Source organism: Pelmatolapia mariae, linkage group LG12 (genome assembly GCF_036321145.2).
Source record: "Pelmatolapia mariae isolate MD_Pm_ZW linkage group LG12, Pm_UMD_F_2, whole genome shotgun sequence".
Classification (NCBI taxonomy): Eukaryota; Metazoa; Chordata; class Actinopteri; order Cichliformes; family Cichlidae; genus Pelmatolapia; species Pelmatolapia mariae.
The window spans coordinates 8,418,014-8,442,571 of NC_086237.1; the positions used below are offsets into that span (position 1 = coordinate 8,418,014).

Here is a 24,558-nt window from a genome sequence, read left to right on the forward strand (position 1 = left end):
CTTGCAGTGCTCATCATTATCCTCCTTGCACAAAGGAGTAGATACTTCTCGGTGTTGTTTCTCGTTGTTAGAGAATAATACAAGAATAATACAAGTAGGAATTTAAATTTTAAAAAGCTGTATGGTTTTCAACTTCTTGGCTGTGTGACACAGTGAAATGGAAACAGATTTACAAAAGAAATGTTGAAGTACCATAATCAAGTGGCTCATTTGTCACTCATGATTGTACTGAAGAGTTGAAAAATAGCTGCATGCTATACAAAATATCTCAGGGGAGAGATAGAGAAGCTGTAACCTCCTTCAAATGTCATATGCAATAACATCAGTGTCACAGAGTCATTGTTATAAAGCTGTCATTTAGTTTTTAATTAAGTTATGATGAAGCTTAAGTAAAAAGGTCCATTTTGTTTTTGCAATATGTACAAAATATCATCATTCATCAATATGTGTATTGTCTTAATGCACTTGAAATTATTTATAAATTTCACCATAATATGCCACCATAATAAGTTTTATAATTTCTGCAGTTACTTGGTTCCACTCCCTTCACAGTTTCACACAGTTTTTGAGCACTACATTTAAGATCATTTAAGGTAACAAAAGTGTTCATTTCAGCTCATATTTGTGAAGTGAGGAAACAATTGCCTTTATGAGTTTTTACTACCATGGGGCAAAAGAATACTGCAGTAAGCAAATGCAGGAATCAGTAATCGGCATGTGGAGATGGGCTTGCTGAATATTTTAGTGTGTGAGCACGTTTCATGTGCATATGCGCCATGCAATTGTATCTGCATATGGTAAGTGTCTGCCTGTCTCTGTGGGGGATAGGAGGGTTGGGGCAGGTCAATGTTTAGGTACTGATGTGAAAAAAGTGTATCAGTGTAGTGTGTGCACTGTAATTAAGTAGGTGTCAAAAGATTTTATTTTCCTGTCATTCCAAAGTGCTGTGTATGCTTTCTTTACCCCACCAAGCACGCACTCACACACACACACACACACACACACACACACACACACACACACACACACACACACACACACACACACACACACACACACACACACACATTTATGCTGTGTAGTAGCATGAGATCTGGATCAGCAAGCTGGGGGGTGATGGTAAAGTCGGAATTTATCCCTTTGAATCTAAAATTCCTATTTGCTTGTTCATTATTTTGCCGTGCATCTGCAAAAGCTTTCCTGCAGTGACCTCATTAGACATTGCAAGAAGCTGTGAAATCAAGAAGTAAGAAAACAAAAAAAATAATTTCTCTGCATGTGCCTATAGACAGTATCTGGCTGGGAGTGCGTGTGCGTGCATATCTGTGATATCAACTAAGCATGCTGCATATGCATGCAGACAGTTTTGGTCCACTTTTGCACGGAGTCGGCAGACTATGGGGTTCTTACTTGTTCTCGAGGATACAAGCAAAGACAGCTACCTTTTCTCCATTAGCACTTCCCAGCACATAGCAGCCCATAATGTGGATGAGGTTGGGCTCTGGGTTCAGCTTGCTCATCAGCCTGCTGAGCCGCCGCCAGAACCTGGTCACACAGGAGAGGTGAGAGGTGACGACAATCAGCATAGGTGAGGGTTAAGGTTACAATAAAATACTATTTATTGCCAGTGTTTAAACAGATTAGCTTGCAGATTAAGAAGTAACTCTTTTTTTGCTTTCAATAACCTATTTGATTTTTTCAATTATTGGTAGTACAATGTTAATGACAATGTCACCAAATTGGGATTCCACCCACTTGGGTGGTTTTAAGGTTAAGCTAAAAGCTTAAAACTACAAGTGCACTCAAGACTGCATGTATTACACCCTATCAGACCCCATACCTTTAAAGAAAGTCACCTCCACAGTAGTCAATCGTGGTGCACATTAAGACTACTCAAACTTTCTTTTGCATAATACTATCTAAAACAGATTACTGCAAAGCTGAAGGACCCTGCTAAAACGAAGAAGCAAGAAGTTGAGGTGTCTGCCTAAGGTTAAGGTTTTCAAAGTGGGTTTACATGAAAAACAGTCATCATATATTTAAATAACAGTCTTAAATATTTAAAAGTTAGATAACAGATAGCTGAAATACTCAATCTAAGGACAAAACGTTTGTTCCTGTTTCAGTCGTATTTGCCTGCCTTGTTATCTTCTAACTGCAAAAAAACAAAACAAAAACAAAAAAAACCTTCAAAGCCTAATAGAGATCAGGACTACATGCAGAATCTCAGCTCACACATGAAAACATACTGGTGTGTGTGTGTGGGGGCAAATTAAAAAGAAAAGAGAGAATGAAAAGTTAATTTGATTCATTAAACCACTATTAATGCAAACTGCATGTGGCCTGGAATAACTCTAATGCACTTTATATATTTTATTTTTATTGATGTCTGTTCCAATATTTTCTGGTCCCAGGCCTCTTGATGGTTTGATATTCCAAGTAATGATTAAGTTTGTAACAGCAGATGCAAATCAGACTATTTTCTTTTAAGTTCAGATTTCAAATGCCATTTGAAATGAATATTTTCAGACCACAGCAAGGACTGCAGTCTTGACTATGAGCATCCCTCTTAGATAGTCTTAAATCAGACTGTGCTGATCTAAGCTGACACAGATCTTCTGTTGTTTTTGTGCTCATTTGAATTTGGCAGTTGCGACTTTAACCAGATTATCCTTTGAAGAATTTTCCTCTTGGTTTTGCTGTGGACATTTCCACAGCTGTATTAACTATATTCACAATGAGAGGAGCAGAACCCATTTAAATTAAACCATGTACAAAATGTAAAAAAAATTCTTTATGTTATGTTATGTGTAAGATGAACAATAAACGCTTGACTTATGACCTATAAGTTATAACCTATAACTTTACTCTTTTGCTACGAATGTAAAATTAATATTAATGCACTGGAGTGAATTCTGTCTCTTTTTTCCATTTGTTCTTTTTTTTTTATTATTTTCAAAATTCTTTTCATAAACTCACTGTTTGTTTCTTCACCCGTACTTTACAAAAAACCATATATCCTTCCCTCAGGCGAGACTTACTGGATCATATCTTCTTCTTTCTCCACCTTGGCAAAGGTTGCCACTTTATTCTTCAGCAGGTATAAATGTCCCGGACCTCCCTGCGGAAAGGTGTCTGTGTTATGATAGACAACTTCGTACTGTACGCTGTAGACTTGAAAACTGATGGGGTTATTCCATCGCATACACAAAACTGTGAAAATGTCTTGAGCAGCTCCTCATTTCTTCATATTTAGCTTCAAAGCAAACAGGCTTTTTAAATTGTTCTAGAAGACAGGCTCTCCAGGTTTTCTGAAGATTATTCAAAGTTAGCAGCCTTTTTGCAAAAACAAATCAATTGTTTTTTTTAGATAAATCTTTGAAAAATGTCAAAGATACCACAGGTCAACTGACATAAAATAGTACTGTTGCAACAACAATACAAAGACATAAAAACATTGAATATCTCACCAATAGTGTTCAACGTCCTTAAAAAAAACAAAGAAAAAAAATGGACAAGTGGCAGACTGTGGTGCTACCCCTCAGCTTCCTAGTATTACCTGCATTTGAAAATCTTGTTGGAATTCTGATACCAAAAAAAAAAATCTGAAAAGGCTTAATTATGTGCAGTAAAAACATGTCTGGACAGAAGAAGAAAAGGCACTCATACCAAGTACTGACTTTCATTAGAGTTATATAAACTGTTGTTGCCTGTATTTCCATGTATGTTTGTACATGTTTCAATAAATCACTTCACCTACTTCTCATGCTTCATGCAAAATATATATAAATGAGGGATGGCTCAAGACTTTGGCACAGTACTATATAGCCACTATTAATTGATGTGATGAAGAGAATACAGACACTAATAATTTCATTCAGTGGTACCACTTATCAGTCAGTTTGTAATTAGTGGTTAGAGGACTATTGTGACTTAATAGAATGCTATTTTAAAGGGACATGTGACACAATGATGTCAAAATATTTTCATACTCTGTCTTCGTTTTCACTCACCTGGCAGAAAATGAGCATGTTCCAGATTTTACAGCCTTTCCTGTAGGCAGTCAGCTTCTTCTCGATCTCCTCTGGGTGAGAGAGAAAGAGAGGTGTCACTTTTCCCACTCAGCCATAATGGTGACACACACAAATTGGCTGTCCCTTGAGACACACACACACACACACACACACACACACACACACACACACACACACACACACACACACACACACACACACACACATATAGGGGAGTGGAAAAACAATGAGTCATCTGTGCACTCCAGCAAGATGAAACTTATTCCACCCTCATTCTGTCCACATTTACGCAGAGTAATTTTCACTTGAGGTCTAAAATTAAAAAAACAAACAAGTATTGCACTCACCCAGAATGTCATCAAATGTGGCATGTTCATGGTCCTTTAAATAAAATGAAAAAAACAAAATTATTCATTCAAAAACTGAATCTAAAAGAACAACAAGCTTTTTTCTGAGTGCTGACTCTAACAGATTACAACATGATACACTTTTACACCTAATAGAGTCTCTATTCTGTACAGCAGTACAAATGTTCCTCAGGTAAGGAACCCACCAAACAGTAAACCTGGAGGATAATAAGTTGTTAATGATAAAAATACCAATCAAACTTACAGTACAAAATAATATAAGTTAATGATGATATTTTAGGCTAACCTAAATGCAGTCATGTATATCTTTTCAAACCACTGAGTGAGATTTGTTTCTGATTAGTTAGCTGTGAACCTGCTAAGTTGTGCTGGCAACATCTTTGCTAATATCTATCCACCCACTGGCCGTGTCGCTAGGGGCAAGAGCCCAAGATGAGAAGACCAGGCCTTTCTCTCCCTGGCCACCTCCTCCAGCTTGTCCGAGGGAACACCAAGGCGTTCCCAGGCCAGCTGAGAGATATAATCTCTCCAATGTGTCCTGGGTCTGCCCCGGGGCCTCCTCCTGGTGGGACATGCCCAGAACAACTCACCCAAGAGGCACCCAGGAGGGACCCTTTGTCAGATCCCCAAACCATCTCAACTGGCTCCTTTCGATGGGGAGGAGTAGCGGCTCTATTTTGAGCCCCCACCGGTTGGCCAAACCCCTCACCCTATATCTAAGTGAGAGGCTAGCCACCCTTCGGAGAAAGCGCATTTCCGCCACTTGTATCCATGATCTCATTCTTTTGGTCACCACCCAAATGTTGTGACCATAGATGAGGGTAAGGACGTAGATCGACTAGTAAACCAAGAGCTTCACTTTTATCCTTGCTCTCTCTTCATTACAATGGACCGGCACAAGATACTTAAACTCATCCACTTGGGACAGTAACTCGTACCTGACCCAGAGTGGACTCTCCACCCTTTCCCGGCTAAGGGCCATGGTCTCAGAATTGGAGGTGCTGATTCTCATTCCTGTCGATTTACACTCAAAATTCTCCAGTCTGAGCTGGAGGCCACCACCTGATGAAGCCAACCAAACTTCATCATCTTTAAAGAGCAGCGTTGACATTTTGAGACCACCCAAATGGAAGCCTTCCGCCACTTGGCAACCTGTAGAAATTCTATCCATAAAAATAATGAACAGAATAGATGACACAGGACAACCCTGGTGAAGTCCAACACCACCAGGAATGAATTCAACTTAGAGCAGGGCGATATGACCAAAAATATTTATCACGATATACATTTGAAAATGTACGATAACGATATAACTGACGATATAATTGACACTAGACAAAATACTTTACAACTCCACAACTTTATTAGTGCAAAAAACCCCCATCAATGTATTTTCACTTAAACAAGCAGCTGTTTTTTATGTGCATTAAAGTTATATAAAAATTTAACAGTGCAAATGCAAATTCCTTGCTGACAGTTTAACCAAAAGGCATTTCCAGTGGAAACTGGCCGACATATCCTCAGCATAACCATGTATAATATCCACAAAACTTAAAAAGAGGTTATACACACACAATACGGTAATATTATGTTGAAGCACAGTACGTATCACTCCGCGAGGCTCCTGCCTACGGTAGCTGTAATGCTCCGACAATCCATCAAGCGGTGCGGCTTCGTAGCTTAGCAAAGTCGTACTGAAACATTTGACAGATTGTCGAGCACCGTGTACCACATAAAATCGTTTCGAGGTCAGTAAACACAACCAGAATTCATACATAAGGCACACGGGATTATAAGGGGCACTGTCGATTTTCAGAAAAATCAATTGATTGATTGATTGATTTTAAGTGTGCCATATTTTCCAAAAAACTTGGTAATAATGACGGCCCGCTAGCATGCTCTACTAAAAATAGTGCTTTGTCATGTATCTGACGGACGAAAGCTAAACCAGTTCCACACCACTGAAGTTGCAGCATTTTTACAAACCAATTCTGGTTCATCTGTTTCATTCAACGATCCGCGTTCGCCCTTCTCATTCTCTGTCGCCGCCGCCATACTTTTTCCGCCATGTGCGTATGAAAACAAAGGCACTGCGCATGCGCGTTTTACCCAAATTCGATCGCGATATTTCATTTTCTTATCGTTGCCCAACATTATACCGGTATTACCATGAACGGTATGATATGGCCCAGCCCTAATTCAACTTATTGCCAGCTAAGCAGACCAAGCTATGCAACAGCTGTATAAGGATTGAATGGCTTGTAGCAACGCACCAGATACAGGCCAGACATACCATACTCCTGAAGCAGCTCCCACAGCAGTTTTTGCTGCACGAGCCACGTGGCCTGTCAGTACTTATCAGCTGGCTCCAAAGTTGCACAGGCTAACAAAGCTTAGGGATTTAAAACGAGGGACTCCTTCTTCAGAATGAAGGCTCCCTTCACCTGCGGTGACCACCACTGCGACAAGCAGCTTGGAGCTGCAACTCAGTGCACCAGTTTCAGCAATGGTGGTGCTGAACATGGTCCATTTATCCCCAGTCTCCCTCTTTGCTTTGCTAGTTTGGATATGTTCTGTATTCTTAGTGTTAAATGCTAGGAAAAAAAAAAAGACAGTGGTCACATTAATTTGCGCTACACAAGTTTTAAAACTATATATGTGTTGAAACCAGATATGATGAGCATGAGGTGGATTTGACTGCGAAACTACAAAATCATTGCTGAATAACTTGTGATTCAAAAGTTGCTAGCAAATGAACATACGCTGCACAGTTGTTCATTCTGATTCTTAGAGGGACCACAGTTCACAAGATAAACTTAATGTTGTATTTATTATTACCCACAACTAGTTATTGAGTCCATGAACTCATCAGAAAAGGGTTTCCTGAAGTCAAAGAGTAAGGCAGCTGAGGAGCCAATTTCCTAAAGATTTTGATACAACTGGAAATATTTTTGTAAGGTTGACACTGCAGCACAAGAGCAATGCATGTCTCACTGTCTTACTTGATTTCTTTTAGTTAACTGTCATGTAGTTTGAGGATAGGCTAAATGCTAACTCATGTCAATATTTAACACAGTACCTATCTTAAAATTAAAACTCAACTAATCTCTCTCTAATAGAATCTAACAAACAAACAAACAAAACAAATCTAATGGTTTAGTCAGGAGAATTCATGGTCTTATTTTAGTGTGGTAGCATATGAATATTTGCTAATTAGCTCTAGTCGTTTGGAGCATATGGATAACATAATAAAGAAGTTAATAAACCAGAACAGTGGACAAAATAAAATGACTTGATATTGCTAAAAAAGGAAAAGCCAACATATTGAAATTTGCCCTGATAGGAAAATAAATTTTCATGGAAAATTCCACAGCAACCTGACCAGCAGTTGCAGAGATGTTTCAGCAGAAAACAGAAAACCAAATGGACTCTTTAGTGTTGCTAGAAAGGTCGGGAAACCATGGTTCTATAATGAACTGTCATTTAGAACCAAAAAAAAGAAGAATTTTGTATTTTGGCAGTACTTGAAAGAACGCTGCACTTTCCGTTGTATAATTCTCTTTACTGGAAAATGCCAGCTGGTACACAGCAAAGGAGTGCCTTTATATTTTCATCTGAGCAGACAAACAACATGGTGCCACTTAGCAGAACCTCAAAGCCAGGCTGTGATGAGTCTGTATTTTGCTGAGGAGGCATGTCACTTCAAGTGGATGATTGACGGTGCTTTTCTACACTCGAACAAAAATGAACTCTGAGCACTTGACTGAACGAATCATTTACTGAGCTTCCATTTGGTCTTTGCTTTTAACTCACAGAAGTTTTAAAAAAGTCATTAAAGTTTCTAATTTGACTAAAATGTCAAAGTTTTATCCACAAATGGATTTGTATGAAATTTAATACAGATTTTCAAGGTACCCACAGAATTCTAGTAATGTCGTCAGCTGACTTCATCTAATGGTACTAACAGATGCCACTGTTGCATGCACCGTATTCGAAAAAGATGAGATGGTTTTACTAAACAGACCACTCTCAGCACAGATTGCACAGAGAAGTTAAAACACTTATTTAAAGGCTCCAACCATTTGTATTTCAGCCAAATTTATGTTGGCTAGCTTGCTTTAAAAACCCAACAACCTGCCAGGGACAGACTCAAAAAAGTGAATCTTGACACTTATCCATCAGCTCCTGTGGCATCTCATCAAGAAACAACACCAAATAAAAATCTACCAGTCAATCATAATCTATATGTAGTGGAAACTCACTAGCAGATACTCACATAAAGGATGGGGATGATGGAGGGGTCGTCCCTACGAATTATGTTGGGAACATATTCAGCCTTTGGGACCTTGGAAGATATCAGCTATGGAGAGAAGAAAAGCATGCAGATAGACTTTGATTGCACATATATTAAAACTTCATTAATCTATATGTTAATTTAATTGCCAGGAACTTCACCATGATTTTGGGAGGAATAAAGTCTTCTCCGTCGCAGGCCACTCTTTCCATTTCCCTCTCCTCCTCCCAGTCGGCATCCTCGTCCAGCCCTTCATCCAGCGTCCCTGAGGAGGTCTGAAGCTCGCCACCTGGTTCACACATAGGAACAAAGGGCGAGATGAAAGGATAATACACAAACAAGATTAGTAGAGCGGGGTGCTCCATTTGAAAACGCTGCACCTGTTATTTTCTTTTCCCAGCACAGAGGGGAGAAATGGAGGAGTTAAAAACAAACGGCACACGACACAAAAGGACACAATAACAGGCTCCTTATCTGTCCAGCCAGATACAGACAGATACAACACAAAACAACAGGCAGATGGACGACAGGCCGAAGGATGAGTAGAGCTGTGCGGATGGATGGCGACAGTTGAGTAGTGGTACGCAGAATAAAGCATACTTTAAAAATGGCAATATAAAATAAAAAGAGACAGCATGTTTGCGTGACAGGGCATCTGTCAGTCTGTGTTTGTTCTGGTTTTAATGTGTGTGCAGCCTTATTATGCTTGAGTGCAGTTGTCTGTGTGCTTACCTGTAGGTGTTTATACAAACATGTGTAAGAAGGCAAGTTTAAGAAAAGCCTAAGGTATATATTGTATACCGTGTGTTTGCTTGTGAGTAACTAAGAGAGCATGGACTCACTGTCTCTGGATTCATGCAGTGACTCAGGCTTGACGGGGGTGGGGTCACTCCACGAGCGGCTGAAGCTCTTGGCTCGACGATCGACGAAGGCTGATGAAGTTGGGGGGAGGGAGAGAGTGACTCACACGCACACATATATACAGTCTCCAAAGGATAATCAAACCCAGTAATCAAGAGCTCTGTCTTATTGACCTAGCTTGTGAATCAGTCGATTCCATTGTCCCTGTTGGATATCAGGTCATGTTGCTTCATATTAACAGAACAGTAAGAGTTTACATTGTATTAGCAAATGGTTGATCATTTTTCAGTTTTTCTGTTGTCTTAATGATTCCAAGATAAAAAAGTAATTAAAATTGAAAAAGTTGTTTAAACGAAATTGCAGTAATGCACTTTTAATTTAGAGACATCGTTATATACAATTTAATACATATTGATTTCTTTTATCAGTATTTTTAACTAGTTCAGACTCTCTGAACACCTGATAGATGTGTAGAAGGTAGAAAAGGGTTAAAAAGAAATATAACCTCCACCACACACTTTCTTACTAAACACCATTTCACTGAATCGTGCTGTTTCAGTGCAACTGACCTTCATCAGATACAAAACGATTATTAACTGTTTTTTAGCATTTATTGATCACCCCATATCACCCAAGTCTGGTCAATGGATGGATTTCACAGACTTTCTATGAACATACCCAAAACACAAGTATCTTTAAATTATTAAAGCATTACAGCTGTATTTTGTTTTGTTTTGCTTTTTGTTTGTATTTTGTAGATATTTAAACCATTTGTAATAAAAATGTATAAAATTTTTGGCTGATTCATCAGAGTCTTGAGATTAGCCTGGTGGGAGTTCAAACCAAGGAGGCTTTTTTCCCTTAACATCAAATAACAATGTGAATAGTTGAATATATTTAGAGGAAAAAAAAACATCAGATATTTCAAAAATAGCACATGCTCAGAACTGCACAGCTAAACAAACACCACACATAAACTAGCTGGGATTCTGTCTTGTTAAACAGAAATTGCCTTTCAGTTCAATATAGTGCACAATCAATATCATACAAATGGCACAAGTCTCACAATAATGAACAAATACAAAGACCGTCTAAACACCACATAGCGATAAAATTACCATCAATTAGGAGTTTAAGGAATAATGTTTAGTATACTCTAACAAAATATATACACACGTCCACACTACTGATGCTACGTGCATAAAGCATGAAAAACATCAAATGAACATCCACTGTGATGTCATGGTACACACTCGAGAGCATGAATGCATGGTAATGTATTGACAATGCACACACATGCCAACAGAAACAAACGCAAAGACTCACTCTGGGCCTTCATCCTGCGACTGCCCACCATCCGAAGGTGCTTGCGAAAATTTCTATCAATTTAGAGAAAAAAAGAAGGAGACGAAGCATATCAAGAATATAAAAAAAATAAGAGAGAAAATGCTTCAAACTTAAAAACATACATAGAGAAGAACAGAGCAGAAGATGATGGGGCATCTTGATTAGGGTCAGGCTACTGATAAATTACCAGTGATCACATCTAAATATCCAGTGGGTGTTTTGTGCATAAGGACTGAAATTCATCTAGGGTTAGGAAGTGGGGTGCTTAACATCGAAACATTTCATAGAATTGTCACCTGTTTTAGCCACTCAAATAGAAAATCATTTAACAAAAAAAATCCCCCAAAACAAAAAAGTGGATGTTAATTGGGAATAGAGGACCGGGGGTTTAACAGTATATTTTATAATGTAATAGGATTGGCTCTTTATATAGGGCTTTTCTACTCTACCCGAGCACCCAAAGTGCTTTATACAACATGTCTCGTTCACACAAGCACTTTTCCCCTTATTTCAGTGTTTTCTATCCAACATTCACACTCCAATGGATGCATCAGAGATCTACTTGGGGTTCAGTATCTTGCATCCAGGGATCCAACCACCAACCTTCCAATTAGTAGAGACCTGCTCTACCTCCTGAGCTACAGCCACTCCCCAACTTTCAAGCTACCATTGAAAAATACAAATGTCCAAAAGCTTCATCATTTCACCATGGTTAATAATCACAATTACCTTTGTGTACTACATACTTCACTGACAGTGAGCTGGTGTTTGAGGTGAACCATTCCAGTTCATGGCAGATGTCTGAACTCAAAAGCTCAAAACAGTAAATAAAGTCTGCAGTTTGTTGTTTATTTTTCACAGTTTAGAAAAATCATCACAGTTTTCTTTGGTTACATGGTAAAATGGTAAAGAACAGTTATTTTATTAAAATGAAGCAGACTTGCTAAAGTCTGTTATTAATTGACTGATAATTATAGTACAATATAAAGTGTATTGTTTTTGCACGTCTTATCCACTGCAGATATGCAGCTGAGCTTCTTGGGGCTTAGACTCATGTCTATTCTTTTCTGTGCTTATGTGGACTCCCTCTGGTTACTCTGACTTCCTCCTATAGTCCTAACACATGCATGCTAAGTATAGTATAAAGGTAGGGTTACAAATTCTAATTTCTTTTTTATGAAAAGAAATTAAAAATTGAGATAAATTCAATGAAAATCAGACGGGATCAAACTGTCCCACTGACATCCTGAAATATGTACAAAAGTTTTCCGGATTCCATAAAATTCTCCCTGCTGCTCTGTTCTCGTGAGAACTGGATGAACCCAGAATCTCTGTTTCTTCCTTCACTTGTTTAGAAACATTACAACCTTCTCATAATCGCTTGATGTTGACTCCATTTTTGACTCCAACAATGTGACATAAAGGGTTCAAATTGACACCATAAGTGCATCTACTAAAAATCTTGGAGGAGTTCAAATCACAGCTTAGAGGTCAAGTTTTGTGAAAATCTTATGAATGGCATAACTCAAGAAGTAAGTCACCTAGGATTTTCATATTTATACCAGGTTGAGGGTGAGCATTGGTGGCCACCAGTATTTATATATATATATATATATATCTATATATATATATCTATATATATATATATATATATCTATATATATATATATCTATATATATATATATATATATATATATATATATATATATATATATATATATATATATATATATATATGTATATGACAGCGTGCTCAGTGAATACCTCAGGCAGCAGAAACCCAAGAAAGAGGAGGAAGGCGAGGAACCATCATGGAAGGACAGGCCCCTGCACGGTATGTACCACCGGCAGATAGAGGAGGTGGCTGATATCCAGAAATCCTACCAGTGGCTGGACAAAGCTGGACTGAAAGACAGCACAGAGGCACTAATCATGGCAGCACAAGAACAAGCTCTGAGTACAAGATCCATAGAGGCTGGGGTCTATCACACCAGGCAAGACCCCAGGTACAGGCTGTGTAAAGATGCCCCAGAGACAATCCAGCACATAACAGCAGGGTGCAAGATGCTAGCAGGCAAGGCATACATGGAACGCCATAACCAAGTGGTTACTGTACAGGAACATCTGTGCCGAGTATAACCTGGAAGTCCCGAGGTCAAAATGGGAGATGCCCCCAAGGGTGATAGAGAATGACCGAGCTAAGATCCTGTGGGACTTCCAGATGCAGACGGACAAAATGGTGGTGGCTAACCAACCGGACATAGTGGTGGTAGACAAACAGAAGAAGACGGCTGTAGTGATCGATGTAGCGGTTCCGAATGACAGCAATATCAGAAAGAAGGAACACGAGAAGCTGGAGAAATACCAAGGGCTCAGAGAAGAGCTCGAGAGGATGTGGAGGGTGAAGGTAACGGTGGTCCCCGTGGTAATCGGAGCACTAGGTGCGGTGACTCCCAAGCTAGGCGAGTGGCTCCAGCAGATCCCGGGAACAACATCGGAGATCTCTGTCCAGAAGAGCGCAGTCCTGGGAACAGCTAAGATACTGCGCAGGACCCTCAAGCTCCCAGGCCTCTGGTAGAGGACCCGAGCTTGAAGGATAAACCGCCCGCAGGGGCGAGATGGGTGTATATATATATGTGTATATATATATACATATATATATATATATATTTTGTAGTGCATTTTGTGAGAAGAAATTTTTCAATCATGTCTTAATTATTGTGAATCTTTTAAATTTTCTGCAATGTGCTCAGTGTTTAAAGGCGTTTATGCTTACAAAACCACAAAGTTGTCTTTTGAGAATATGGTTAAGTTTAGGCTGTTGCCTAAACTTAACCATATTCTCAAAAGACAACTTTGTGGTTTTGTTTGTGGCATTGGTTTGCTTCTACTTCCTAGAGGTTAAGCCATAGATTCTATTTTGTTTTATGTGTCTATTTTGTCTTCCTCGCTGTTGGGTAGCTAAGGTTACCTATCTAGCTTTCTGCAAAAATCACATCAAAAATAGGATGAACGGATAAATCAGTGTGTGGACTCTTCTGCTCTATGTAGTTGAGGCACATGGTACTGTGATAAGGTTCACGGAAACTGATGAAAATGGGTTGCAACCCTATAGCTAATTATTTATAATAAGCCCCACCTCTATTAAAGGTTGTCTGCCCCATATATTATCTGTTTTTGGTGGCACTGCACAACACAGGGTGCACCCTGGACAGGTCACCAATCTGATGCAGGGGTAACATAGCAACAAAAGCAACTACCAACATAATTTTCTAGTTTCATCATGGCTAAATAGCAAAAAGAAACATGCAAAAGCAAAATGCAAAGCTCACATCCCTACATGCACCATTTAAAGATATTTGAATCCAGAGCACAGTTGGAGGCAATCCAAAAACACCCCTGACATGTCAGTGTTGATTGCAGGAATGGTGAAGGCAGCGCCTAAAATAGAGAGATGACTCAGAGGAGAGGGGGACCCATCCGTCAGTCAGAGTTGTATTTTCATACTGTGTGACAACTAGCTTTTTAAATCTACCACCTGCACACCAAGACAAGACAATAAAGTCAAATTCCTGCCAGTATGTGTATGTGTGAATTCATATTTCTGCAAATACATCGCCCCTAACCTTCGCTTTCCTGCTGTGACCTTACAAAACACTTTGCAAAATTATCCTAATTCAACCATGAATAATTTAATTTTTGAAACTAACTGAGATGTACCTTTCTATTAAAAGCATTGCATTCTATGTGACACAGCTCGGTATGCACGCACGCACGCGCGCACACACACACACACACACACACACACACACACACACACACACACACACACACACACACACACACACACGCTCATACAGCGTATGGAATGTCTCAGCCTTGGTGGATGTGAGGCCCGTTGCCAAATATTGATCGATTCATTGGCTTTGACTGCCAGCCACAGAGTGCAGAGCTGCAGCAGTGTATTGACAGACCCGTTTTTACACTTCAGTGTTCAGTGAGGAACATTTATTAAACCTGCCACCCACAGCCTCCACGATTCACGACACACACACACACACACATGTGCGCCGGAGAATGCTTTTACGAGACTTGTGATTGCCCCGTAGGTAGGGATTGGAAGGCACGGTGAGTTCCTCATGCAGAGAGTCAAAATACACAAAGTGAATGTTCACCAGCAAACAGTCGGAGCAGAATATGGTAACAAGAAAAACACTTGAGTGCTGGGTTTACTGTGCGCTGGTTAGACATAGTCTATGGTGAAACATCACCCTATCAACATTTAGATGGTCTAGATTAGAGTAACAGGAACATTAATACAGAAAGCATGATTAGACGTTCATCATTACTAGGAGATATTTTAATTTTCTTTTTACGTGGCTGACCTCACATCAAGGTCATCTTCTCTTGCAACTCTGAACTTTTTTCAGAGTTTTTTTAGGTCACGCCATAGAAGTCTGATCATGTTCCTTTGTAAATGTGACTGTGCAATAGAGAGTAGTTGTCCTCCAGCTTGTTGAAAAACAAAAGAAAAATGTTAATTTCATCGTGAGGAAGTGAATGAACTTACAAGTTGTGCAATTAGGAAAGCTGGTAAATGAAAATTGTGTGGTCATACCAAAAACTTCTCAATGAAGTTCTGCTATCACAGAATGCATGCACCATAGTTCAGGTCATGTCCAGTGAAGTCAATGTGCCATAATAACCATTGTATTAACAATAAATTTAATAACGCTGCATAGCAACAGTTACACACAGATGCTGGCAGAGACCAGATTAGCTTTTTCAAAAAACACTTTTTATCCATAACAAGAACAGCAAAGAAACTATACAACAGAAAATGCAAATGCTATTTATGGTCTCCTCACAACAATGATAAGAAAAAATAAACTGGGCCAATAAGACATGCTTGTTATTACAGGGATATACATGTTAATGTGATCCCCGCCCCTGCTTTGTATTTGCCAGTTCTCTTATCTGGGGATCATACTTGGCACTGGAGATCCGGAAAATAACACTCTCAAGGAAAAGGGCACATACAGCACTATCTTTCTGTTGAACAAAACCCCCGTCATAAAAGACGATTTGACGAATACAAGATAATAAAATTATCTTTTTTTCGCTCGCTTCAAGGCCATATTTCACAGGACTGATTAGTTAGCAACATCCCTCTTGCCGGTAGGCTAAGTGATTTTTAGCCAATTACAAGTTGAACTCGGTGGGTGGGGTTGTTAGCTAAGATGCAATGATTAAGAAACGGCGCAATTGATGTGTCTATGCAAGCTAATCTGTGATGTGCACTGGTAGTAGATATTTATTTTTTAATGCACCTTCTCTGTGCATGTTGTGCCATCAGTTAACCCTTTGCGTGCCAGCATGAGTGCCCAGGGTTGCCGGCCCCTGGTCTACAACACTTGGAATATAAATAGAAATGAGGTTGAAAAGACTACGAAAAAAATGATTTTAAAACGGATAAAAGGCATTTCTTTTCAAGAAGTTGTTTTCTTTGTCGGGTAATAGGGTAACTATAACAGCACCACACAGGACAGGACAGGGCACGGTACCTCTCCATCATGGTGGCTGCCTCCTGCTCTCTTTTCCGTCTCTTTCTCTCAGCAATGCCTCGGAAAGCCCTGCCGGGACGTCAAAGCATTAAGTTGTTTTGTTTGGAAATATAGGTTTTCGTTTTAGCTGCGCCTGACAGCAACCAAGGATTTTTTTGTCTGAACCCAATCTGACCCAAGGGCTAAAAAACTCTACTATTACTTGCTATATCTGGTGAGCTTAGAAATTAATGCAGCTTTTAAGTTCATGTTTGTTATAAACAAAGCTAACTAAAATGCCACACAGTAACAAAAGGAAACTAAAAAGCCCATAGGGTCTAGTTGGGTTCGGGCATAAAGTTTAGTTAGGGTGGTATGGGAAGACACTAAAGGTGTCAAAGGTGAGGGGTTTGAAGTCCAGTAGGGTTAGTGAGAGTTTAGTTAGCTTTGGTGAGTAGTTAAAGTTAGCAGCACAGGGACATCTAATCCACCAAAGGCAGAGGACATTGAGGATAATTGCATGTACACTCACGCACACACACTCACAAACTACAACCACGATGTAGGAAAAGACACTGAGGGAACAAAAGACGACTTTATATTCATTTAAATATGAATGTTAAATTCTTTTTTGTGCAGCTTCAACAGCCATTATGGGATGTATTGGTTTTTTTTCTTTGGTCGGTGGGGTCGTATTATTTTGTGTAGGTCTCAAAAGGTCAGGCCTAATCAAGGTTTTTAGAACTTGTTGCCCTGGCTGTCTTCTGACCAATTTATCTCATTGTGTTCCCTTACTTGTAGGAGGTTGAAAGAGAACCCAGTTAAACTTCAGAAATGGATTATCAGACCAGTGCTGAGATGTGACATCCTCTGTTTCACATTTTGATGTACTGAGAAATATTTCTGCACCAAAATTTTTGCAACACATTATTAACCATTCTGCCAAGTGTGTAACAGTATGCCTACACCGGGGTGCCTTTCCCAGTAGGGACAGTAATGGTTCTGACAGGGCGTCAGACATAATGAGAATCATCTGTGACAGCGTATGTCAAAAACAAAGTCCGGTCCTACGGTCTGGTTTTCACCAACGGACAGACAGACAGGCAGGCAGCTGATGAGCCCTGGGATGACAAAACATGAGGCTGAATTCACTGGAGTCTGATTATTATCCAAAAGCTCTCTGCATTGCTATTGCATAATTTTTTCCCCTCGTGAATTCACTCACGTTCTGTTCCTTCTCACTGCAAAAACAAACAGGTTGGAAGAGATGTTTCCTTCAGCCTGTCCCTCCTTCCACCATCTGCTATCACCAGAATATTTAAAAGCTGACAGCCTACTTCCTCTATTGTGCGATAAAGCAATCCTGTAAATTTTCTGCCAAATTTAATCAAGCAGCCAGCAGAGAGAGAAGAAGAAAAACAGATTTTTCGCTGTCTTTGGCAGTAGGCACATGCAGTTTTATAGTTTCAAACAGTGGTTTACATAAGCTTAAGCCTGTGAAGTCTAAGCCATCAAAGGTGAAAACACTAAAAGCAAAAGTGACCTACATATTCTGAGTTAAGGTTTGGGTTATTTGCTGATGATGGTGACTTAGACCTTAGAGAGTTAAATATGAGAAGATAAGTTATAATACTAAAGATCTGAAGATATTAAAGTATTGAAACTTAAGCAGTACTGGGGGCGGCTTTATGTCTGCTGACAGCTAGATTGGTAGTTGCAAATGAGAGTTAGCAAACATTTGAAAAAGTGTGTGATCTAGGTAACTAGAATTTCTCACATGATGTCTCACATGATGCATGGTCACCTTAAAAGTCTAGCAACAAACTTGGGAAAAATGTTGTTTCCAGAATTTGATCAACCAAGTCTAGTAATCTAAGTTTTATAGGAGTTCCCAGTTTACCTTAATAGATGGAATCATTAGCAACCAAAAAGCCTTAGAGACTCTTGTTTATCTTTCTTTACAATAAAGCCATACAGTCTACTTTTGACACCAGCAAGAACGGATATCACATGTGTGATCAACTTTATTAAAAAAAAAGACAAAAATTATCACCTGGTCATCGAATGGTCACATTGCAGTTTAGATTACTGCTCGTTCAAACACATAATGTATGAAAACGCTCATGTCCCATTATTAAATTCCTTTAAATTCCTTTAAAGATAAATGATTCACAGTCATGTAAGTAATGATATGTAAGTAATGGTGTTACATACTGACTAGAAAACTGTTTTTGCAGAACATAGTGATGTGACCATAGACTGCTGGGGCCGGGAAAATAATTTTCCCAAAGAGAAATGAGAAACTGGGACTGCTACGGGGGGCCAAATATTCAGTCCAATTCTGCTCAATAGTAATTTTATTGGAAATGTTATCCCTTTATAAACCACTAATGGTAATAGTAGATGTTACAAGTAGGTCCTAATTGTGACCCCTTGGGAAAATTAAATGCCCACTCTTAGACTAGCTGGACGTTGCCACCAAACCTTCTTGTTTTTGAATTCCCATTTTTGAAGCCTCAAGCTGGGTCACTGAACTGTTCTCACCTTAACCTCTTTGAAACCACACATTACAATCTGGTTCTTACTCTGAAACCATCATCACAATATTTAGAAGCTGACAGCCTACTAAAATACAGTTTACACTATCTTTTAGCTGGAGGCAGGTGTAGTTTCATGGAGTAAAAAAAATAAAATCTTATAAAACAACCAAAGTGTTTTCGTGGAGATATGAATGTGACAGTATAGCTATGGAAGGGACAGGAAGCAAAATGTGCAAAGGATTGCACTGAGACATTACAAGAATGAAAGAAAGGTTTCATTGGTGTTGTGAGGGACAAAAGAGGCAGTGTGATTCAATCACATGATTTATAAAACACTGTAAAAACATGTCTGCTATTAGCTGTTCACTGCTTATAGCTAGCTAGCTATAGCTAACTTATCTCTGCAAGTTTTCTATCGCATTGTCTCCCCAAAAAAGCCTCTGCTGTGTTTTGTGAGCTATTTTTTTTGTGAGCTTATTTTGTGTTTTTCCTTTTTCTTTTGTGTTTTATTCAGCTTTTTTCTGTTTGCTGTTGTTTTCTTAAGTTGCTGTGCATTTGACCTTTCAGGACTGCTGTACGACTCAGACATCAGAGGGTTAAACAGCATTACTAAGACTTATCTATAGACTTATGCACAAGAAAACAGCTTTGAGTTCATGGTTTTAGTTTTCAGACATAACTTTGGTAGTCAAGTCACCACTGCTACACTGTCTTTATCAGAAATATATCTATGGAGTTAATTTCAACAAAGAATTGTTGCTATTTAAATAATGCTTGGCATGACCTACTTTTCATTACTACTGTACCAAACCTTCCTTGCCTTTAAGCTTACATCCACATATTGACATCCCATCCAGCAGACACTGAGGTTGGGGGAATAAAGACACAGTAGACTGACTAGCACAAAGCCACATGAGGAACAGAGTTCAATGCAAGTTACCTAACTGGCATAGCAAGAAAAAAAGAAAAAGCAACAAGGAAGAACAGTGGGGGCGTTTGAAAGATTTACTCACGATATTCTACAGTCGTGGTTTGGAAGGCCGCCACACAGTGTGGAGAGGAAGAAGAGGAGACAAAAATGAAAGAGAAGTTAGCAATAGGGCCAGCCAAATACTCCACATACCCAAATTTTGGAGTGAGATTTATGTTCCAGTTCTCATTTTCAGGAGAGACGAAATGGAAGAATCCTACCTATAAATAAGTGAGCAGGGACTGGCATTCAAATATGACATGCACATTGAGAGAAGTGAGGAAGAGGAGATGATGACTGATGAAATATGTACATGTATGCACATCTAAAGTGTACCAAAATATCTCATCAGTTGGTTCTCAAGGACTGGCCATAACCAAACACTTAGTTTAATGTGTAGTCAATAATGTGTAGTCAATTAAACTGTGATATATCCATCATTCAGCCTGCCATTTAAATCAAAAGCGAGAGTCAGACCCATATATCAGTCTGACCCTAATACGGACACAGGCAGTCGGAAACAGATGGGAAAAGGAAGGTGAGACATATGGATAGCAAAGAGGGAGTGTGGGAGAGAAGAAGGGAAAAAAAGATCATGGTGGGTGCGCTTTGTCTGTTTGAGAGTCATAATTATAAGGTCAGGGTGATAGGTGATAATTAACCTGTCAGCAAGACTGGAACGGAGTTGTGTGTGTGCGTGTATGTGTGTCTTGGTTAAGGCACGTACACGATCTAGACCAACACATTTCCAGCTTTCTAAATGTGTTGAATTCAAAGATTCTTGGCTGCTCAGTTTAGAGGAGCAAGTACTATGCACAGCACTGGAAACAGGTGCATTCCATTCAGCTGGTATCATTGTTTACTGGGACACTTGTTGGACCATGTTGTTAAAATTACTGAACTGTGCTTCTACCAGTACAGATCTAAAACATCCAGTTTTTCTATGGGCAACTGCTTATTTCTAAAAAAATGTCAAAGTGGCTTCCTATATTAATAAAACCAACGAGCAGAAATGTGTGAAAGCTCATTAAGACGTTGTATTAGAATGTTACATTTGTCTCTTGGAAGGAAAAGACTGGGGCCGTATCCTGCCAACATGGCAGCGAGATGCTGTGATGCACAGAGTGGGAGTGAAGGTGGATTTCCATGCCATACTCACGCCTGCATGGTGGTGGTGGCTGTCTGAAAGCTGAACATATTCTCTTTGGGGAACCAGCTGTTAGGATTGTCCTCTGCAAACACAAATAAGAAAAGGAAGGTGTGTGTTAGTGAGCATTACATTCAAACACAGGCCTTACAAATAGCAGTGGAGGTGAATAAAAATATGGTGAGAACGTGTTTAAATTCAGGCTCAGTTTGTTTATTCATTTAAACCTTCACATTTCGTTTTATACCCCTGTCATCTGTAGATGCTCTGTCCTCGCTGTACATTCTCTCCAGTTTTTTGCGTTGCTTCCCTCCATCTCGGGGTGAGGTATCTAGGTCCAGGGAGCGCTGACTTTGGCATGGAGCCCGAATGCAGGCAACGCAGTCTGGGGTGTAGTCATCCCGCGACCCACCTCTCCTCATTCCCCAATCACGAATGTTGCCAGCGCTACCCGAGCTCTGCAGCGGCTGCGATGATGACATTGGGCCTCCGTGATGCTGCTGGGCATGATGTTGGTTACTGCGGTGATGGCTGCTACGGTGATGGCTGCCACGGGCAGCTGAGGCGGTTGGCTGGCTGGTGCAGGATAGGCCATGACTGGCAGCAGAAGTGCTCTGTGAGAGAGGCTGCTCCCGGGAGCCCTTCAGCACCTCCAACTCCAGGCTCTCCTCACTGCCACGGCCCCCGAGGGTCATCCCGCCTTCCCTGGTGATTGTGTACACCCTGGCTGGCTTCACAGCAACAGGCCCCTGTGAGCCCCTGGCAGCAGGTGGGTCCTCTATGGAAAGACTGCGTTCAGCAGAGAGTCGCCGTTTGGAGGGGCCAAGTGATGCTTGAGCCTGGAGAGTGTTGACTTGAGATTGAGACTGTGGGTTAGTGCTGGGATTAGACTGGCTGGACTGGGTGGGTTTAGCTATGGGTAAACAACGGCTCTGTGGTGGCAGATTGTTGTTATGCAAGTGACTGACGTCTGGAGAGTCCTGGCCAGAGAAAGTGTCAGACAGTAGATGATCTGGGGATAAAGAGAAAAGGGATGAAGCAAAATTAACAAGAAAACATAGCAAGTGAGAGATAAATCATGCTGTCTGTTTTCTATATAGCTTTCATAAATGGACATCAGATAAATGCTTTCTATGTAAATAGAGTTAACAGGGAGCTTGCTTGTGTCTCTTTGGGATTTGTAGCTCTGGCAGCAGAGTGGTAAACATTTACTAGCTGCAAAGCTTTTGTGAGCACATGAGGAAAATAGAGAGGTGGCATAGTGATGGAAAAAAAACAAAGGGCGGAAAGATGAAAGATTCAGAAATGGATGAGCCGGTACAGTCCAAGAAGCCCAGTTGTCCTGTAGGATCATGAAGGACGAATAGTTCTTCTCACTGTATAAACGGTTGCAATGCTGCAGGCTTGAAAGCAAGTGTAATCTAATGGGACTTGCTAGTTTTTCATTTTGTGTGTCCTGTGGTATGGGCATAGTGCTAAGTTATACTGAAGAAAAACTGAGTGGAAAGCAAACAGATTTGTAAGATTCCCTTTTATAAAGTTGAAATCATACACAGAAAAGCGATATTGCAAAGGTAGGGGAAAGGGAAGTGCTAGTTAGTCACAACAGCTTTTCCAGGATATAATTAAACTGAGCATAGAATTAGACTGAGTAGGTTACTAAGTTAGGCTCAACCACAATCCCAGCAGGTAAGCTGGTCTCAGTGCATCTGATAGCTCACTTGATACCCTTCCAGACACCCAATTGGCAAGCACACTACTAATCCTGTTTTAGCCTGCCCACAGATGCTGCGTATCTGCAGGCCACTTTGCACCTAACTTCAGCCCCATCTCAATTGTCATGTTTGCTGCTGCTTTATGTATTCCACATGTTTGCACACAAAAGAGCATACGGGTCCCAGAAGACAGCCATGCTAACAAATATAAATTACTACTGAAAATATCAATCCTCAATTACATTACCAATTCAGTTTTGTTTTTTCATAATCAGTTTACAAAAGCAGTCATCTCAAAGTGCTTTACATGTTAAAGTAAAAACCCTACAATATGATAATCCTCTATGAGCAGCACTTGCCAACATCAGGGGGGAAGAACTTGCAGATATATCAATAATCTGCAACATTAAGATAACCTGCTTAGAATTGTTGAGGTATGGACTTTAGAAGACCTCTGATGGTGTCCTGTGGTATCAGGATTCACAACAGAATCGAGCAGCAGGATAGAGCAATCTGGAGTCAGTTCTCTGTCAAGTTCCTTATACCATACCATACATGTCCTTCAAGAAGCCACTGCCATCAAGGAACACTGATGCCTTGAACTTGTCCACATGGTCTGCAGCCACTTCTGGTAAGCTCTAACCACTGCATTCTGGGAACCACCCACAATACGTGCTCTTTTGGAGATTTTCTGAACCAGTCACCCTGCTCTCACAGGTTGGCCCCTGTCAAAATTGTTCAGAGCCTTACACTTTCCCAATTTCCAATTCCAATTTTTCAGCACTTACCAGGTGACAAGATCAGTATAGTTCGCTGCAGCTGATTTTAGGGTGATCAAATACTTATGGTTTTGGGGATAACCTGTGAAACATTGCTGTTGTGGTGTGACTGCACCCTGAAGCTGAGTGTTTATTACATGAACATCAGCAATTTTAAAATATTTTAATAACTGATTATCCAACATGTCACAGGCCAATATTTCACACAGAAATATTTTAAGGTATTTTTGGGAGTAGGAAATACGTGTGAAGCCGGAGAAACTGATATTTCCCACCAAATACTATATTGCTATACTACTGATATAGTATTGTTGTAGGACTACTAAGTGTGCCACCTACCTGCTCCGTTGCGGTTCTCTGGATTGGTATTGGACAGGTATTCTCCAAATGCTCTGGCTGCTCTGTAGAGACACAAGTGCAAGACTTCACTCTGAGCTATTTTACACAACTGTTGCTGTCAAACATAGCATAGTGACTCACAAACATTTCACAGGATTCTCTCCACCTAAACAGGCTGTCTGAGCTTTTTCTCTCTAAGGCCCTCTTCACTGCAAGTAGGTTACACCACCACAGCACTCTGTGAGAGGAGTCGTTAATGTCCTGAATCCATACTTGCTATCTGCCATCACTCAACACAGTTACAGGCTGATCTTGGCTAGAGTCTGGAAGGCTGGGAAAAAGAATGAAAGCTTTCTATTACATATTTTTATAGCTTACTAAAATATGGAAATGGAAATGAACTGACATTTATATGAAGATTTTCCCATTTTAATAACCATTTTAAGTGCTTTCATATCCTTTTGGTGGTCAGTGGCTCAATATGTCTCATATATCAATATGATTGATTCATGCAAGTAGCTACTTTAGTATTTTTCTCACACATTACGTTCACTTTCTATTTTATTATAATTATGTTGCATGAAAATAAGTGAAATATATAAAGATTTAAAGACAAACAA

The 24,558-nt window shown here is 39.9% G+C and overlaps 1 protein-coding gene across 1 annotated transcript in view; it reads right to left on the minus strand.

Moving 5' to 3' along the window:
• nsmfb (NMDA receptor synaptonuclear signaling and neuronal migration factor b) overlaps positions 1-24,558 on the minus strand; it is a 60,363-nt gene that overhangs the window by 20,567 nt on the left and 15,238 nt on the right. Inside the window, exons 2-14 of the mRNA XM_063489973.1 lie at positions 23,939-24,000; positions 21,353-22,117; positions 21,118-21,190; positions 20,002-20,007; positions 16,470-16,538; positions 10,884-10,936; positions 9,539-9,628; positions 8,858-8,985; positions 8,679-8,762; positions 4,382-4,415; positions 4,014-4,084; positions 3,042-3,121; positions 1,443-1,545 (exon numbers count right to left, since the gene is read on the minus strand). Of these exons, the coding sequence (XP_063346043.1) occupies positions 1,443-1,545; positions 3,042-3,121; positions 4,014-4,084; positions 4,382-4,415; positions 8,679-8,762; positions 8,858-8,985; positions 9,539-9,628; positions 10,884-10,936; positions 16,470-16,538; positions 20,002-20,007; positions 21,118-21,190; positions 21,353-22,117; positions 23,939-24,000 (1,618 nt within the window). The remainder of the gene's footprint in view (positions 1-1,442; positions 1,546-3,041; positions 3,122-4,013; positions 4,085-4,381; positions 4,416-8,678; positions 8,763-8,857; positions 8,986-9,538; positions 9,629-10,883; positions 10,937-16,469; positions 16,539-20,001; positions 20,008-21,117; positions 21,191-21,352; positions 22,118-23,938; positions 24,001-24,558) is intronic.